Here is an 18,452-nt window from a genome sequence, read left to right on the forward strand (position 1 = left end):
TTTTCCATCTCAATAGTGCTTTACTGAAGTGTATAATCTTTCAAATTTGTTAAAAATTACTCTGTTGTTCCTTGCCACCCAAGCTTAACTTGCCAGCCATGCAAACGTGTTTGAGGAAACAACGTCAACCAGCAGATTTCTCATGCTTTATTCACAGAAATTGCAGACATGATCCTCAGGATTCAAACTTCAGATAAATTGAGGGCTCCATGATCCAAAGAATAAAGAATGAGATCACAAACTAATTAAGAAGCTTCCATAGCCTGCCTCGTATCAGGTATGGTATTTTGATGAATGTGTGAACCCCCAAAGCAGCAGCAAGAATATATCATCATAAAGAAGAAATAAAATCTCAGAAAGTCGAAAATGTCTGCTCCTACGATTCTTGTGTTTTTTCAGTAGATGCTTCCAGGAACGCGAGTCATTTATCCAACTCTGATTGCACCTGCGCAGCCCTCCTGGTCACCCAATTATGGAAAAGTAAGCCACAGCTGTAAGCCCTGTAGACACAAACACTTATATTACTGGGATTTAGGATGTTTGTTCATCACAGTATAAACATATGGAAGGGACGGTATATATATATATATATATATATATATATATTAAGAAATATTAATTTAGTAGTTCGTCGGTGGAAAGGAAAAACTAAAGAGACGGTGCGGTGTGTGTGTGGATGCGTGGACAACTTTACATGTGTTTGTGTCCAAAAGCGCCTCGTCCTCAGTGGGTTCTGTCGGGTCCCCCCTCCCGCTATCCCTTCCTCTTTAACGTACAGGTTTTTGATTGGTAGGTGGGAGAATTTGTTTTCCAAACAAAGTTCATGAATCACAATATGGGGAAATTAGATACCGCTTCTATATTTATAATTCATCAATTCTGGGTTGGAAATATAGTTATTCAACTCGATTCCAGGTTTACATGGGTTAGTTAAGTTAGTCGAAACATTTTTTTTAATTTTTTTTAATTGAGTCGTTACTTGATTCATCTAAAAATAAATTAATCGAGTATTAAATTAACCCAGTAAATTAATTTAGATTTAATAATAGTGGTTGAAAACTGAATGTCAACGTATAAAAAACATATAATAGGAGTTTAGGTTGGTATATTATTTTTAACGCTGAAGCAAACTGTTTGAGTCATTTGAATTAATTAAATAAAGTGTTGAAATTTTTATTTGGTGATTTTCTCTTATATAACTAAGTTTACTTTTACAACATTTCATAGTTTGATGACAAATTCCCTGTTGCAAATCACAAAACAATCGCTTTCGGCCAGAATTAATGATACGAAAATTGTCTTAGATTTTGTCATATGCTTTCCTTGAAAGTTATAAATTCTTGCCAGGCTCCTCCACTTTTTTCAAAGAACAACCAGTTACTTGGACTTCAATTCAATCCTCATGACCAGCACATGAAAATTAAATGAGTTACTGCTGCATTCAAAATCCAAACCCTGGCTCGTGTATGATGTTCCTCAGTCAAACTTCATGCCCTTTCCTAACCCAGATCCCTTTACTTACATTCATGCCCTCCACGCCTTTCATGGAAGAGAATATTTTGTAGCTTCTTGCACCTTTAAAAAATAATTATCTTGTTTTAAACCGATTTTGTTCTCATTCTCTTCAAAGACAACAAAGAATACTTAAGATTGGTACTTACTGCTTACCATTCCGATGAAATTGTAGAGTGAGTGCTTTTCTTTTTTTAACTTCTATTGGTATTGGACAGTGTACTAGTAGTGGGGAGAGGTGAGAGAGAAAAGAGACCGCTCCAGCTCTCTGACTCTGCACATATACAGAGAAAAAGAAGTAAAGTGAATCACAAACACCAGAAAACTAAAACCAAAACCCGAAAGACAGTTTTTTTGAGCAATTCAAAGCACAGGCAGAACCCAACACAACTCCTTCATTTTCCTCCTACTGTTCTGTTTTAGTCAGAACCCATTTCTCAAATCCTCCTTCCAAAACCTGTCATGATTTGATCCATTTCGGCCATTTCCCAAATGGGTTTTCCCTTGAAACCTTTTTCTTGCTTCTTCTTTCTCTGTCTTCTCTCTGTCAATCTTTCTCAGTCTGCCCTTGATTACAGCACCTTGGTCTACAAGGGTTGTGCGAAGCAAGCTTTTCAAGATCCAAATGGTGTCTATTCACAAGCCATCTCTGCCCTTTTTGGCTCTTTAGTCTCCCAGTCCACCAAAACCAAGTTCTTTAAGACCACCACCGGGACTGGCCAAACAACCATAACTGGTCTCTTTCAATGCAGGGGAGACCTTAGTAATACTGACTGCTACAACTGTGTCAGCAAACTTCCAGTTTTAACAGACAAACTCTGTGGCAAAACAATAGCTGCAAGAATCCAGCTTTATGGATGCTACATTTTGTATGAAGTTGCTGGCTTCACACAAATTTCAGGTATGGAAATGCTGTACAAGACTTGTGGGGCTACAAATGTGGCAGGAAGTGGGTTTGAAGAGAGAAGAGATACTGCCTTTTCGGTGATGCAAAATGGTGTGGTTAGTAGCCATGGCTTCTACGCCACCAACTACCAATCTATGTATGTTTTGGGGCAGTGCGAGGGTGATGTTGGAGATTCAGATTGTGGCGAGTGTGTGAAAACTGCTGTTCAGAGAGCTCAAGTTGAGTGTGGGAACTCTATTTCAGGCCAAATCTATCTGCATAAATGCTTTATTAGTTACAGTTATTATCCAAATGGGGTGCCCAGGAGATCATCATCTTCTTCCTCGTCTTCCAATTCATTTTCATCAGGTTGAGTACTGAAATGGAATTTTTAGGAAATCTAGAGAGAAGTTTTCTGCTTTTTATCTAGTTAGTAAGTAATACTCGTTTTGGTGATGGTTTGCTTTACTGGATTGTTGATTCATCCTGTTTCCTAACCGGTTCTATTTCCCTGTAAAAAAGTTTTTTTTTTTTTTCAATATATTGTCGAGTCTCTTAATCTATTGCAATCAGTATATGGTTAGGGTTGCTGGATCTTTCTCCCCTTTTCTTCCCACTCCACTGTTAAAAAAAGTCCATTTTTAATAGATTATTGGGTCTCTATCTACTGGAATTAATATATGATTATCTTGTGTGAAGATTGTCCGGTATCTTATCAATGTGTTTGAAAGTGGTTTATTTTAATTGGCCTGGGAGATGTATATAATAGAGAAGTTGATTTGTGATGGATGTAGGGACAGGGCAAAATACAGGGAAGACAGTGGCCGTTATAGTAGGAGGGGCAGCTGGTGTTGGGTTCTTGGTCATTTGCTTATTGTTTGCAAGAGGTTTGCTGAAGAAACATGATGGTATGCTTTTTTGCACTTTGATGAATATGATGTGAGATAGGATAATACTCTGCATTTCATTGGTAATAATCTCTTTTTTCCTTTCAATGCTGATATGGTTGGAGTATACTATCTTGTGCAGATTTTTAAGAGAAAGAGATGGAACTTAAAGAGGAGGCAAGCAATCATATTTCCTCGAGGTGGATTCTTTCTACATTTTCATTTCTTTCAATAGTATAAATGGGGTTTTGTGGTGGACCAATTTTGATGAAGAAAAGATAGGATAGAAATGGCAAATGTGTGCCTGTTGGCACAGCCTGGTAAGGCAGTATATCTTGGACTGGAAGTAACTAGGGCTTGAAGTTGTTTCACAAAGGTGAAAGCATATAGCAGAATGAATTGCTTGTCAATTTGAATGGATGACAGAGGAGAGTTGAATTAAAGGGTTTTGGCCTTTATTTTTTGTACAGCGTGTGGATGTTTGTCTCTTTCCCCCTCCTCTCCAGATCAATGCATCCCCATCCCCTTCTGCTTTATGCTTTTTACAAAGTAGTCACTTACCTTCCTTTTCTCCTTCTCTAACATGCTGATGACCCTCACAGATGTATTTCTTCTCTTCTCATCTCTTTCTCGGCCTGGATTAGCTATGATATTGCCTAGAAGATGTAGGCGATTTGATGTAGAGCCTCGGGTTGGTTACAAAAAATGGAAACTCAAAAACACCATCATTTTCTTGCATGATGCCGAACAGTTTTGTTGTGATTATTAAATGGTGATAACTCCTCCTGTAAGATTTCGCATGAACCAATCAACTAAACTGCTGATAAAATAGAGACAATCTAGTGTGGTGGTCCTTCTCCCAAGTCCTTACAAAAGAGTGCTGGAGGAGACAGCTAGATGCAATTATCATACATTGTTAGCACCTCGGAATATGTATAGCAAGCTGTCTTTCCATGACAACAAACATGCTATTTTTTTATTCAATGCAACAATATCTAAGCTTGTTTTGGAGCCTGTAGGGTTGTAAAATGAAGGTAGGAGAACAGATGAATCGCAAATTTTTCGAGCTTTTCAAGGAAAATAAAAGTTACCCTTTAAGAGGTAGGTGTCGAGCTGTAAAAAGAGCTTATAGTCGGCACCCATACGCTCTTCCTCGAACTAATTTGAATGGCACAAATTGTGTACTTGAGGAGAGAGAAAAAGAAAGGATGAGTTCTGACTACAATATTATCGGTATCATTTTAAAGATTTTGACAAAATAAATTCACTGAATGATTATCAACTATGACTAGATTGTGTTACACGCAACACGTGGCTTGTCTTTGGACGGAAAGCAAAATAATATCTTAAAAATTATTTTCTCATGCATTGAAGGAACTGATAACCTCGCGTGTGAGTCTTTGTTTTTATTTTTTTTTGGAAAAAATAAAGTCAATCGATGCTTTGCTTCTTGTTTCTCAGATTCCGTACCAAGCTGAAAAATAAAGGTATTGTTTTTTTTTTTAATCTAAATTTTTAATTTTTAATTTATTTTTAATTCAAAATACTCGTAAAACATCTTATACACCTAACCAACATCTTATATAACCTCAAATTAAAGTTGGATTAAAATTTTAAAATATTCAAGGATGAAAACCTAATGAAATATTGAGGGATAAAAAGCTAGTTTAAAATAAAAATAAAAAAATATCAAAGTGAATCTTTTGCTATAATTTTTAATTTGCCGCCTTTCTTCTTCTTTTTTGTTACGTCTTGGTCCTCTCTTTTTCAATTTTGACCCTTCTTGACAAGTTTTGATAAATTAAGAGTATAAAAAAATGTAATTAAGGAGAAATAAAGTTTGAGAATTAAATTGATAAAATATTATTGTGATTGCGTTTTAAATTTTGTTTAATAATTTAATCATCATCTCACAACAGTAAAATAGTCTAACCAGACAACATGAACCTCCTATTCAGTGTGATTGAGATTGTGATAATAATAATGATTCAAAGTGTTTTTTACTTAGAAATGTATTAAAATAATTTTTTTTTATTTTTTAAAAATTATTTTTAATCTTATCACATCAAAATAATTTTAAAATATATATATATAAAAAATTATTTTAAGTGAAAGAATAAATTTCAAATTTAAAAAAAAACATGATTTATACCCATTTTTCCAATCAGACCCTAAAGAATATGGATTTGTACTATGAAAAACGACATTTCCCTCAGAATTCCGCTTGACAGTTGTGTACACCTTATCATAGAATAGAAGAAGGGCCATCAATGACTGGTCAAGTTGTCAGGCAAATCACCAATATTCAGTTGGCACTCAAACAGCTGAGGTCCATTGACATGTCGCCGGATCAAAGGTGGGTGCCACACTGCCACTCCACCATCTTTTCTTTTCCCATCTTTTGTTTTCTGTCTTGGGTGATATTATTGCGTCACAGGGATTGTATGCACTCATAGCTCTGTTTTGAAAGTATTTTTTTTAAAAAAAAATTTAATATATTTTTAAGTTTTTTACATAGCTGGAAAAGTTTAAGATTTAAATTATAACGTGTAATGTTTGTAGATGTGTTTATGAATTAGATAGATAATATAAGATTTAAAACTCAATTTTTATATGGAAATTATAAAATAGATTACTATAATCACGTCAAGAAAATCCTTGGATTAGATATGGAAAATATTTTTACAAAATTTTATTATTATTTTTAGTGCATCAACCGGGAGGGGCAGCCATGAACCCTAAGCATGATTTATTTAAAATATAAACAGCGTATCGATATTGAAATGGATAAAAACATTAAAAAAATCTTATATTTAACTTATTTTTTTTAGTTAATTTCAATTTGTTTTTTTCTTTTTATACAGGCGAGGTAGAGTTTTGCTATTATATAACAGTTAATGAGTTATTTTTCATTAAAGTTTTATGCTTTATTTAGTTTTTTCTAGGGTTTAAGATTTAAATTTAAGTTCTGAAATTTGATTATACACTCCATCAAATTATCTATTAAAAGTGGAAAATTTAGTCGAGGTGCGCAAACTGACTCGGACACCCACATTAAACTAAAAAATAAAAAAGTGGAAAATTTTAAATACTTGACTTTAACTTTATATATGATTATAACAGGTGTAAGAAAATATTTGAATAAAAGAAATTTAACCCCTTCCTATGATAGGGATGGAGGAGAACTGCCTTTGAAAAAGTGAGCTGCACAGATTTTTATTATTTTTTTGCAGTGGCGGCAATCCCACTTGGGCCAGGTGTTGTCGGGTGGTGACAGTTCCTATCATGTTCTTCATAATGCATATCAAAGGGAAGCAAACATGGCTTTGGTGATGGATAGGATGTTGCTGAAATTAGACCTTATCAGCTTATGTGATTGCTGTGAATGTGTTACCGGCAAAAGAGAGAGGTGGAGAGGGAGAGGATTGCTGTGGATGTTAACTTGTGTCATGAATTTCTGAATAGTAGTGTTCTACTTTTGTGATAATTCGTAGCTTGTACAAAAACCCGATAAAAAATATAATAAGAAAGAGTGTCGAGTTCAGTTGTGGATGGGGACACCGAGGAGGCTCCGTTCTGGCAAATCGAGCTCGTTAAGTTGGTACTCGCGATCCATGGCGATGAGGAGAGGGAGCACCAAGACAATGAACGTTGTCCCTGTTATCCACGCGCCTTTCCCGTGCTCTTTGCCGGCTTCTTCGCCATGAACAGCCCTTGCTTCTTTACCATGCTTCCATCCACCCTAGCCAGCACTCCTGCCTCCATACTCAAATCGCTTCTTGCCTTCAGTTTCAGACCCCATTAAAATAAACAAGTCAAGGGACGGGTTTTATGCGTGGGTTTTGGATTTTGGCTGGAAGATGACCTATACAGTTGACATGTAGTCCACTAACACAACGAGAAAATAATAGAAACTCTTCGAGTATATTACATCACTGGTAAACTGCATCGGTAAAGTGAGCTCAGTTTAGAGGGTTGAGGGGTTAGTGTCAATTTTTTTTTTAAAAAAAGAAAAAAACAGAATTCGTAGAGTGCACCGTTGAATATCACAAAAATAAAAGTTGATGTCAAACCATTTGATGATTAATCAACGAGTGTAAAACCTCTGTTTATGTACTGAGAAAATGAGAACGGTAAGTTCAGAACATTTTCAACCTCACGAGATTTAGATACGATAGCATTCATAATGAAATCCCTGCTGCAGTGCCTAGTATTCATCCCAGAACCTCTGCATACAACCAGAGATGTATTGTATACCCATGGGACTGCAACAGTGAATCCCAAACCAGAACCTTCCTCTCCGTTTCCTGCGAGAACGCTCTTGTATGCTCGGCAAACTTTCGAAACATGCTTTCCCATTGGCAAAAGTTGCTGGTAATAATGTGAAATGGATGGATCTGCGCTTAAAACTTCCGAATCAGAATGGATGTTCACTACAACGGTTCCATGTCCAGGGTGCAGCCTGTTACTGAGAGCTTTGAGAAAAGGGGAATCCGGGTCCCAAAGCTGGCAAGGGAAGATATCATCACCATCATATGCATCAATGAATATCATGTCATACGTATTACTGGTGTTAAGAACAAAGTTCTCAGCATCTGCCTCATAGAGGCAAAGTCTCTCATGGATGCCTTTCCACAGCACTTCATCAATGGGATTAGGCTTTGGCAAGGCACGCTGACCTGATGAGGTCATAACCGAGAAAGATGGAAAACCCATTGCTCGAATTGAAGCAGAGATAACAACGGGATCAATTTCAACTATGTCAACAACAGCACCTGAAGAGAGAACATAATTTCAGTCACATTCGTACTGGATTCACAATCAATCATATCTTGAATTAACAGTCTTCTAGAAACAACAACAGCAATAAAGTGGCACAATTTTAAAGAGGTGTGCAGTATAAATGCTACAGGAACATTAATTTCACTTGCTTGAGACAATTGGGTTTTCATGTCTCAGCTCCAGGCGGTGAAAAATCATAAGCACATCCACGGTAGATCATACTAAAAAATAGGCATTTCACCTTCATTGCCTCGTTAAAAAAGAAAAAAAGTCCTTGCACTACTCAGCGTCTATGTTAGATTATGAGATGGCTGGGATTTCATTCTCACGTGCTTCAAATCTTCTTTCTTGATCATTCATTTCCATTATCACCTTCTCAAAAGTTCCTTCTATATTTTGACTCTCCTAAACACTACACACTCAGACACAAAGAAAAAGCACAATACTCCTGCAATGCATTCTGCAAGACAAACTAGACAGGTGTTGGTTATATTGTGAGAATCCATACCATATAGTTATATCTGTCAGGGAAGAGATTTTGAGAAGTACTCTTGTGATTCATTATAACCATGACAGAAAAGGCTTCTACCAGAATTAAAAAAGGCACAGCAGAGAAGCATGCACCAAGGAAATGGCAATCTCCTACCTTGGATTTTTGTAGCCAAAAACAATGGTAAGCTTCCACCACCATGACCAATGCATAAAATGCGGATTGTTGTCTTTCCATATATAGCATCCACAATGTCATTATTGCAGGATGCTATAGTGGCCAACCCAGCTGATACCATACTCTTCAAATCTACACAATGATAAAGATAAATAAAAAATTAGCCAACTAAAAAGAAAAGGGCCTTTTGGGCTAATTACAAGGCTTAAAGCATCAGCAGTAATATGATATAAACACCATTTAATTTAACAAACAGTGTGGAAACAATGAAAAACATGCTATGGACAATCTTCAATTACAATGACTACGAACCTCAGACTATAGTTTCCCCCACCCCCACCCCATCAAAATCCAAATGAGAAGCATGCTATTCTGCATATGAACTGCCTGGAAAACCGTAAACAGAAGTGTTACCCCAGTTCAGGGAGTTATTGCTACATCATACAAGATGTTTACTACTTACTAAGGAGCTTCACCATTTAAAAAAACAATAAAACCTATATCATCCATTCGTTTCAGAAGCAGTGGCATAGTAAGTGATAATGATCAAAACTATATTAATTAGCACAAAACAATAAACATTTCCAAATCCATGATCCATAATAACAAAAGAGGATTTCAATCAACAGGGTCCATCTTGCATCTAGACTTGCCCACACCACAAAACCATCCCTATTTCTCCGTCTAATGAAGAAACAAATAAATAGATCATAAAAGTCCTTCATCTGGTAGTTAGTTACTAGCAAAACAGCAGACATAGAAGTGAAACCTCAAAACAGCTTGAAATCCAAAATATCTGCCTATACACAAAAATCAGAAATGCTTACTTCTCTCACTAATGTATCAATAACATAAGAAATATAACAGAACCAATATGTTGGGATGAGAAAGCCACTAAGGTAAGATTATTGATTCAAAATTAGAGTCGATCAAGTCATTTGACTAGCATGTCAACAAATATAGGGTCCCTATCTTTTAAAGAAAAGTCGATTGCAGCGGTCCAACTATTTAAACCACTGATTCTGTTAGTGGGTTTATAATTTTGATGCAATGGCATCAGACTATTATATGAGAAGCACTATACTAAACCACTGAAGCAATGGGATTTAGTGAATGCAGGTAAAGGAAACATACATGGAACAGCAAGACAATGGGGCTGCTGCATTAGGAATATAGAGCCTGCAGCTGAAGGTTGTGATTGTTGTCGATGGTAAGCAGCCATTACTTTAACAGCACTCTGTCGTGTTTCATCATTAAAATGAAGTGTCCGCCATTGATACCCAATTATACTAAAACCTCCCCCTACTTCTCCTTTATGGTTATTCTTATGTATCTCCTCTGCATACCTTCGTTCAAGCCATTTCTCTGTTTCTCGCCACTCAACCTCACTCTGCAAAAACAAAAACAAAATACAAGATAAATAAAGAGACTTGAGTTTTTTACAGACGAAGAGAGATAGAGATACTGACGGGTCTAGAAGAGGGATACGCAAGGACGGACACGATGCCGTTTCCTTTATCGGAAGGTGAACGCAAAACGGTGTGGCCGTCAGTGCACGTGCCCCACCATTCAGACGAGTAGAACCAGTCGCCTTCGTCGTCTATACAACGCCGTGTTGCTGTGCAGAGTCGCCGGGTGGAGATCAGCCTAGCTCTGTGCCACATCATCCTACAAAGAGATAGATGATGACGATGACCCCTAAAATTAGATCTTGAATTCAACGAATCTTAAACCCTAAAATCTCACTGAAATGTCAACAGGCCGGTCCTTAAACCCCCAGCTCATGGAGAAGTGGGTTTCTACTTTCTTGTGTTTGGATGAAGTTAACGATGTTCTGTTTTGGATTGAAATAGTTCGTGGATAACACCAGTTTGGTTGCTTGGGCTTGTAAAGGAGTCACAAGATGAGAGGAGAAGGGATACAAACTGGGTATTTTTGAATTCTAGTTCATTTTGATAAAAGTTTTGGGAATTAATGCATATTAAAAAAAAAAACACAACTGCTTTTGAAAATAGTGTTGAACACAATAACAAATGTTTTAAAAATTATGTTTCTCTGGATTTAATTAATATATTTTAAAAAGTTAATCTAAATTTTTATGAAGAACTAATGGTCAAAAAATAAAATTTAAGTTCTAATGAAAAAAAAAAAGGATTATGAAGACACACCTGAGCTCCTTTTCCGACACACCGAATACATTTAAAAAAATCTTGACAAAATAATTCGAACTATACTTTGAAAGACTATCAAATGTGATCTTAACTTGTTAAAGGTTTTATTTAGGCTTAGATTAGGGTTAATTACGAGATCTTTCTAAGATGTAGTTAGAATTATCTCATCGATGTCTTTTTAATAATACTAGATGTGTCAAAAACGAAGCTGAGTGTGTCTCAAGTGATCCATTCTTCCTTTCCTTTTTTTTATTCCCTCATTTTTCTCTCATGTTATGTCACCTTGTCTCTCTTTTTTTTTTCTCTTAGCAATTTGATCTTGAATTCCATATTTTAACTATTGGGTTTTCATAAAAATTTTAGTTGATTTTTGTTTAGGTTAATTAAATTGTAAAATAAATGTGTTTTGAAACATTACTAAACAACTATCCTTGAAATAGCGACTATGTACAAAAACACATTCTGAAACCCGACCATTATTCTAAATAGTAGTTATGTATAAAAATAATTTTTTAAAACATAATTGTGTTCAAATTATGTTATTTTTCAAATACATTTTTAACATGTGTTATTCTCCCAAAACTTTTAGCAAATATGTTATTTTTCAAAAAAAATCCTGAATATTAAGATTTTGTTTTTGTGTGTTTAGGTTGATTCTTGAAGAGAATAAAATTTTAAAATAGAGTAACATTTAATCTTAGCTATCAAACTTGATTTAGATTTAATTAATTTAAATCTCCAAATGAACTTATCGGCTAAAAATATAAATATACAACATATTGAATTTCATACTTGGATAAAGCAGTGATTTATGAAAATTCATTTATTTAATTTTGGATAAAAATAAAATACTTAAATATTTTATGTTTTCATAAATATTATCAAATATATTATGTATCATATACGTCAATTTAAATTACTAAATATTTTATTTAATTAATATTATTGATTCAAAAAATTCAATTAATTCATATAGATTGATTTTTTATTATAATAAATTGACCAAGCTATAAACCATAACTGACCTGATCCAAGAGCTTATTTTTTTTGTGTTTCAAAAGTGTTTTAAAAAAATTTAAATTTTTTTCTTTGCTTCAAATTATTTTTTTATATTTTCATATTGTTTTAATGTGCTGATATCAAAATAAATTTTAAAAAATAAAAAAATATATTATTTTAATATTTTCTCAAGTTAAAAACATTTTTTTTAATAAAAAACCAATATTACAATTTCAAACATACTCCAACACTTGCAATATATATAAATAATAAACTATTTCTTTTCAATTACTAATATAAAAAAATAGAAAATGTTATGAAATTTATACTTATGGCATTCGGTATAAGTTTTGTACCTATTTTTCAATTCCCAACTATTGAATTTCATACTTAGATAAACCAATGATTTATGAAAATTCATTTATTTAAGTTTGGATAAAAATAAAATACTTAATTATTTTATGTTTTCATAAATATCATCAAATATATTATGTATCATTCACGTCAATTTAAATTACTAAATATTTTATTTAATTAATATTATTTATTCAACTAATTCATATAAATTGATTTTTTATTATGATAAATCGACCAAGCTATAAACCATAATTGACCTGGTCCAAGAGCCCGTTTATTTTTGTATTTTAAAAGTATTTTTGAAAAAAAATAATTTTTTTTATTTTAAATAATTTTTTTATATTTTCAGATTGTTTAATATGCTGAAATCAAAATAAATTTTTAAAAATAAATTATTTCTTTTTAATTACTAATATAAAAACAAATAGAAAATGTTATGAAATTTATACTTACGGCATTCAGTATACGTTTTGTCCCTATTCTTCAATTCCCAACCTCAATTTTTGAAACATTACCCAACACACAGAGCTTCGGCAATTCCTAGACTTGCGATCTAAGAAATTAAATCATAATAACACTGCGGTGGCAACACAGGTAATAACAACTGCTCTGGCTCTTGCAAATATAAACACCCTCTGCAAAAAATTACCCAGAAAACAGTTAAAATATCATCTCCTGTAAACTGGATCCTTGAAATGATGACTTCAAAATTAAAATATTATCTCAATTTTTGTGGAGCTCGGTCCATGAGAAAAGACGGTACTTCGTGCAGGGCAGTAAGTGGTATCAGAAAGAGAATGAGAATTGAAAAGAGAAAGAACAAGAACAAGAACCCTGGGTACAAGGTTTAACTTGCAAAATCTTTATGTTATTCGGCTGGAGAAGCGATTAAGAAAGTTCTTCTGTCACTACTAGGTTTCGTTCCTTTTTACGGGAGCAAATTCAAGCATTGTGCTTGGAAGAGGGGAAAAAAAGAAGATAGGATCGGCTTGAAGAGATTGAAAATGTTTTTAAGATAAAAGTGAACAAATTTTATCACAAGTCAAGTCAAATAAGTATTAATGAAATCTATAACTCAACTGGTTAAATTTTAAATTTGCTTTATAGAAATCACTAGTTCGTGTGCTATAAATCTCAAAATCACTAAAAGCTTAACAGTTGTTAACTTCAGGATCTCAGAAAATTAGTCGAGGTGAGTGTAAATTAGCCTGAATACTCACTATTACAAAAAAGTAAATAAATAAGTATTAGCGGACATTAATAGGGATAGCAATGGATACCTTCATATAAAATATTATACTATCCATGCTCAAACTTGAGCTTCACCCATCAATTTATGAGTTTTTATTGTATATTGATAATTTAAACCTGAATTTAAATATTATAATTTATAACTATCTAGTATATAATTAACTTAATATACATGTAATTTTTTTAAATTTTTAAATTATTTATTTATTTTAGATTAATTTGAGTCGATCAAATCATTATCTACATCCAACTTGAAACATGAATTTTTTTTTTATTTGGGTTTTACCCATATCCAATAGGATCTAATTTTTTCTCTATTCATTTGGGTTTATTCAGCTATGTGTTTACCGGGATTGGTGAAATTACCATCCCAACGGGCATATACATGTTCAGAATCCAAGTTATCTCAATCAACTAAGTTTGAAATACAGGGACTCGATTGAATATTTGGTACTATGAGAGGGACGAATATGGCAATAATCCCCAACAAGTGGAAGACACGCACGGTCACACATCGAAGTTTAACTGACAACACCCGCCAATTTTAAAACATGAAATTAGAGATATTAGGTCCACGTTGTCCTCAAGGAGCATTCCCTAATCATGTTAACAAATGAAAAGAGAGGCCAGGCCACGCCGACCACCTAAGGATGGGACAAGCACGCGTTGAAAATGAAAGAAACGAAGGTTCCTCCACTAAAGGAGGAGGAGGAGGTGGCGTATCTGATTCGCAAGTCAAACATGGCCAGAAAACAGAAAAGAAAGCGGTTAGCAGGCCCCACCCAACCATTCCCTAACGCATGCATCATTTGAGTTTTTGACCTGACCATTCATTCCCCTGCCTTTCCAATTCTAATTTTCTTTCTTCTACCCTGCAGACGGCACAACTTTTAAGGCAATCGACGTTTCTCTTCCAGTTTCTGAAATCCATACCCAGTCATCAACTCAATACTCTCACCTTGGATCACATACCTCACAAAAGGCTCTGTTTCTTTAGCTGTTTCTGTGGTTTGCTTCATAACACAGCAATAAGATTACTTCCACTTGTCATTATATAAACTACTACATCATAGTTTCATCATCACCAGAACAGGATAGCAAGTGATTTGACTGCAAAAAACTCAAAGTGGGTTTTTGATCTTTGGAATTTCTTTGTAGAAAGTCGTAAACTTTATTTGTATTCTGACATGGGTTTTCTTTTTCTTGGAATTTGTTTCAAGTGTACCCAAAGGTGAAGGTGAGAACAGATGGGCAAGATGATCAACCTGCACACAGCTGGAGTTCTTTGCTTTCCTTGAAGGATATCCAGTTTCTTTGTTTGCAGGATTCTTGTTTTCCAGGTACTTCCCGCCCTTTATCTTTCCTCAATCAGCCTTTTTTTCTTTCTTTATTTTGAATTTTGTGGCGTTTTTCTTTTCTTTTTCGAATTAGTTTGATTATTACTTCATGAGTAGTCTGAGCTTGATAAACCGCCTCTGTTGCTGCTAGCTGTCATAAAAAATTGGTTATCTGCGTTTTCATATTATCTGTTACATTTATTTTCTATCCGACAAAAGAGAATTCAAAAAGTATGGCCAAGAATTCAACTGTTTGCTTGGTTGCTAGCATGGTTGAAATTTCTTTGTTGACCAAAAAGCATGGTTTACTTTTGCTCTGCCAAGTTCATGCACGTCCTACTTTTAAATGCAGAGGAACTTTCTGTGTTATTGTTTGCTGTGAAACCTGCAGCAATAATGATGAATATTATACAAGAGAGAAAACACAAAAAACACAGTGGTTCGGCAATGTTTCTACATTAACAAGAGCGAGGATCTTTGCTTCACTGTATGTAATATTAGGGTTACCTAATGTTTGATAAGGAGTACTATACCCTGAGGAATATGATGGCGCAGTGTTGCACTAAAGAATTGCAGAATGTAAAGTAAACAATACATAGAAAACCAGGCAACGAGCCTACAACTGAGAAACTGCTCTCCTTTGTTTCAATTAGGGATACATAAACACTGACAAATTGAATGATGAAAATTAGGACTATTTTCTTTTTCTTTCGAATTTCATTTCAGTTTGTTGATTGGTATTTGGTCCATATGCCCCTGCTGACCTTTATTATTTGCAGTGAAGGGGCACCAAGATGATTCTCCACCACCCATAGTAAGAATTCCGAAGTCTTATGTACCGAGTGTGATCATGCCAAAAGTCTCTGTTTCTGAAGGTTAAAGTTTAGCTCATTGCATTCATGGCACAAAATTCAAATTAGAATCTGAGCAGAGATATTTGTCAGTTCTTACATATAAACTCTCTATTGATCTTTCACAGGAGCAGAGAAGAAAAACATTTTTAATGAGGAGGATAAACCAAATATCAGAGCCAGTTCAATCCCACGCCCGCGTGCTGTCTTATCTAGTCCTGGTAATTTCACTTTCCTTTTTTAACATTCAATCCAAATTTATCTCTTCAAGTACCATGGACTGCCTACTATAGCCATGCCTTGTACTCTATCATGCCCTAATATGCGCAGCGAAGAGCGTAGTATAAACATAAAAAATTAACTAAAAAGAAGCTAGCTTCAACCTAGTCTAGGGCTGGAGAACGGAAGTAAGCTTTCATTGCCCTATGTTTGTGGCCTAAAAAGATGGATATATTTCTGTGGGAACTACAGCCATAGTAATGAAGCATGCCTTTGGTTTATGCTTTAATATTCATCCTATATATGATATCCCTCGTTGTTTCATATATTTTAAAATTTGAGGTTATCAAATTATTGAATAAGACTAGACGCTTTGTTCATGTAGGAACATAGTGGCCCAGCGTAGCTAGAGTTAGGGTTTAACAAATTAAACCTGGTTTATCTGGGAAGCAAAAGGCCAGACACCCTGATAATCATCGCAGCATAACATTGTTCATATGCACTTCTTTTTGCTATTTATGCACTGGCCTGCTATCTGCACTTCTTTCCATTCATGTGTGTGTATGGCCACGATCTGCTTAGATGCCACAAAGATTTCTAACAAGCGATTTTCGAATTCGTATCCAGACAATGATGCAGTGATCGGGAATAACAACAAGACTAGAGTGGCAAGGCCCTCAGCTTTGAAGAATAATAAGCTGATTCAAAATAGGCATGAACTATGTAAAGTTGTCCCCAGTAGAATCACTGATGCTAGCCCAACAAATACAAGAAAGTCCAAGAGCACTCCTGACAATAAGATGACAATAAGAGTGAAGTTAAAGTAAAGAAAGGGTTGCCAACGGATACACCACGTTCTATGAGAATCTAATTGCTTAATATACACACTGGATCTATAGCTGGGTTGATAATCGCAAGGACATTTTTGTTTCCTCATGGGAGCACGGCAACCTCTGTTGCAATTTTGTTATGCTGTAACAGAAATCACATGAAGGGCAATCTTCATGTAATAGGATTTTTACATTATCAGTTTGTTGTCCAGAAGAAGAAATCCATATATTATGAGCTTGTAGTCCAGGGGAATCCAGAGAAAATAAGATCAGCCTGCAACAATCATTGATGGACATGTTCAACAGTACATGGGGCGGTTGCAGGCATGAATCTCCAGCCAAAGTCCATGGTGATTTGTGGCGCCAACAAATTCAGACTTGCAAGTTAAGAATCATCCAAAAAAAAACAGAACGTGGATGACCGGAAAAGGATTTATCTTTTAAAATGTTTTTTATTTGAAAATATATTAAAATAATATTTTATTTTATATTTTTAAATTTATTTTTAATATCAATACATCAAAATAATAAAAAAATACAAAAAAATAATTAAGTAAAAAAAATTCAAAATCTCTAAAAAAACTCCAGTTGAAACATGAAGCCGAACACCTCTTTAGCCTAACACTCGTATTAATATGATTTAATGATATTGCTCCTTGCTCAAAAAACTTTTGAACTTGGTATGGGGGCAATTTAAGTTTATTCATTATGTTATAATTGTTTTTTTATAAATTATATATGGTTAGATTGGTTATTTTATTTTTTTCATATGGTAAAAATACAAATTTAACTTTAGAATAAAAACAAAGTATGAAACTTATTATTCATGAATTTTTTATCTTTTTAATTTTTTCAAAATAATATAATTATTTTGATGCTTTTAAAAATAAAATCAACTTAGCCATTCCACAAAGGCTTTTTTTATTATTTTACATTTTTTTTTATTATAGATTTTAAGGATGTTTAGGGGCTTTTTTTATATATATAATTGACATATTTTTAAATATAATTAGAAAACATGTTGGCGTGTGTGGATGATCCCCACACCGTTTAGGCAGTGCGTATAAGGTTGTTTGGCAACCAAATATAGTCTTTCAGGGTGGCGTTTGAAAGGTCTTCGCGTTGCCGATCCGATGAGACGACGTGTAATCCAAGATTCATGATGGTTTGACACCCAAGACCATTTCTTTCCTCCCTTACTCTCTCTCACTCCACCTAGATTTTTATGCCAACCCATTAAAAATTCAAGAACAACCATTTAATTTGTTGATTCTTCATATTTGATCCTTTTTTTAGTATGATTTTTTTATCCTGAGTAATTTATAAAACTAGTATGCCCTTTTAATATCACCTCTCTTAAATTTTTTCATCTTTCAAATTTAGTCTTTATTCTTTCGGTTGCTGTTTTTTTTTGTTTGGAATCATTTTTAAATTAATTTTGTTTTACGATTTCACCCTCATTTGGTTTTCTTCGTATCAAATTTAATTTATATTTTTTTATTGTCAATTTTTTTACTTTGACAAGTTTTAAAAATTTATATCTTTAAATTGGTTAATAATAAACTTCTTGATTAGACTTGAATCCAGGATTTCACGGGTTGCAAGTTTTTAAGACTTAACCGCGTTTAAGATGTTTGTCCAAGTCTATTTGGTTTTTTTTCTCCCTCAAAACTATTTTTTTTTCGATTTCACCCTTCAGTATT

The 18,452-nt window shown here is 34.2% G+C and overlaps 3 protein-coding genes across 3 annotated transcripts; 2 read left to right on the plus strand and 1 right to left on the minus strand.

Annotated features, from left to right (window-relative positions):
* Positions 1–1,361: 1,361 nt before the first annotated feature.
* Positions 1,362–3,754, plus strand: LOC7480736 (plasmodesmata-located protein 2). Its single transcript, XM_002311659.4, has 3 exons — positions 1,362–2,767; positions 3,193–3,306; positions 3,428–3,754. The coding sequence occupies exons 1-3, from the start codon at positions 2,005–2,007 to the stop codon at positions 3,433–3,435; spliced, it is 885 nt and encodes a 294-aa protein (XP_002311695.1). The 5' UTR covers positions 1,362–2,004; the 3' UTR covers positions 3,436–3,754.
* Positions 3,755–7,329: 3,575 nt separating this feature from the next.
* LOC7480890 (uncharacterized) lies at positions 7,330–10,661 on the minus strand. The gene is made up of 4 exons (XM_002312568.4): positions 10,204–10,661; positions 9,869–10,124; positions 8,714–8,866; positions 7,330–8,060 (listed from the first exon to the last, which is right to left on the minus strand). Exons 1-4 carry the CDS (start codon positions 10,399–10,401, stop codon positions 7,369–7,371), a joined length of 1,299 nt encoding a protein of 432 aa, XP_002312604.4. The 5' UTR covers positions 10,402–10,661; the 3' UTR covers positions 7,330–7,368.
* Positions 10,662–14,147: 3,486 nt separating this feature from the next.
* Positions 14,148–17,247, plus strand: LOC18101613 (uncharacterized). The gene is made up of 5 exons (XM_024606682.2): positions 14,148–14,638; positions 14,733–14,852; positions 15,629–15,724; positions 15,829–15,921; positions 16,547–17,247. Coding segments are annotated over exons 1-5 (510 nt in total). The 5' UTR covers positions 14,148–14,637; the 3' UTR covers positions 16,747–17,247.
* The last annotated feature ends 1,205 nt before the right edge of the window (positions 17,248–18,452 follow it).

Source organism: Populus trichocarpa, chromosome 8, assembly GCF_000002775.5.
Source record: "Populus trichocarpa isolate Nisqually-1 chromosome 8, P.trichocarpa_v4.1, whole genome shotgun sequence".
Lineage (NCBI taxonomy): Eukaryota > Viridiplantae > Streptophyta > Magnoliopsida > Malpighiales > Salicaceae > Populus > Populus trichocarpa.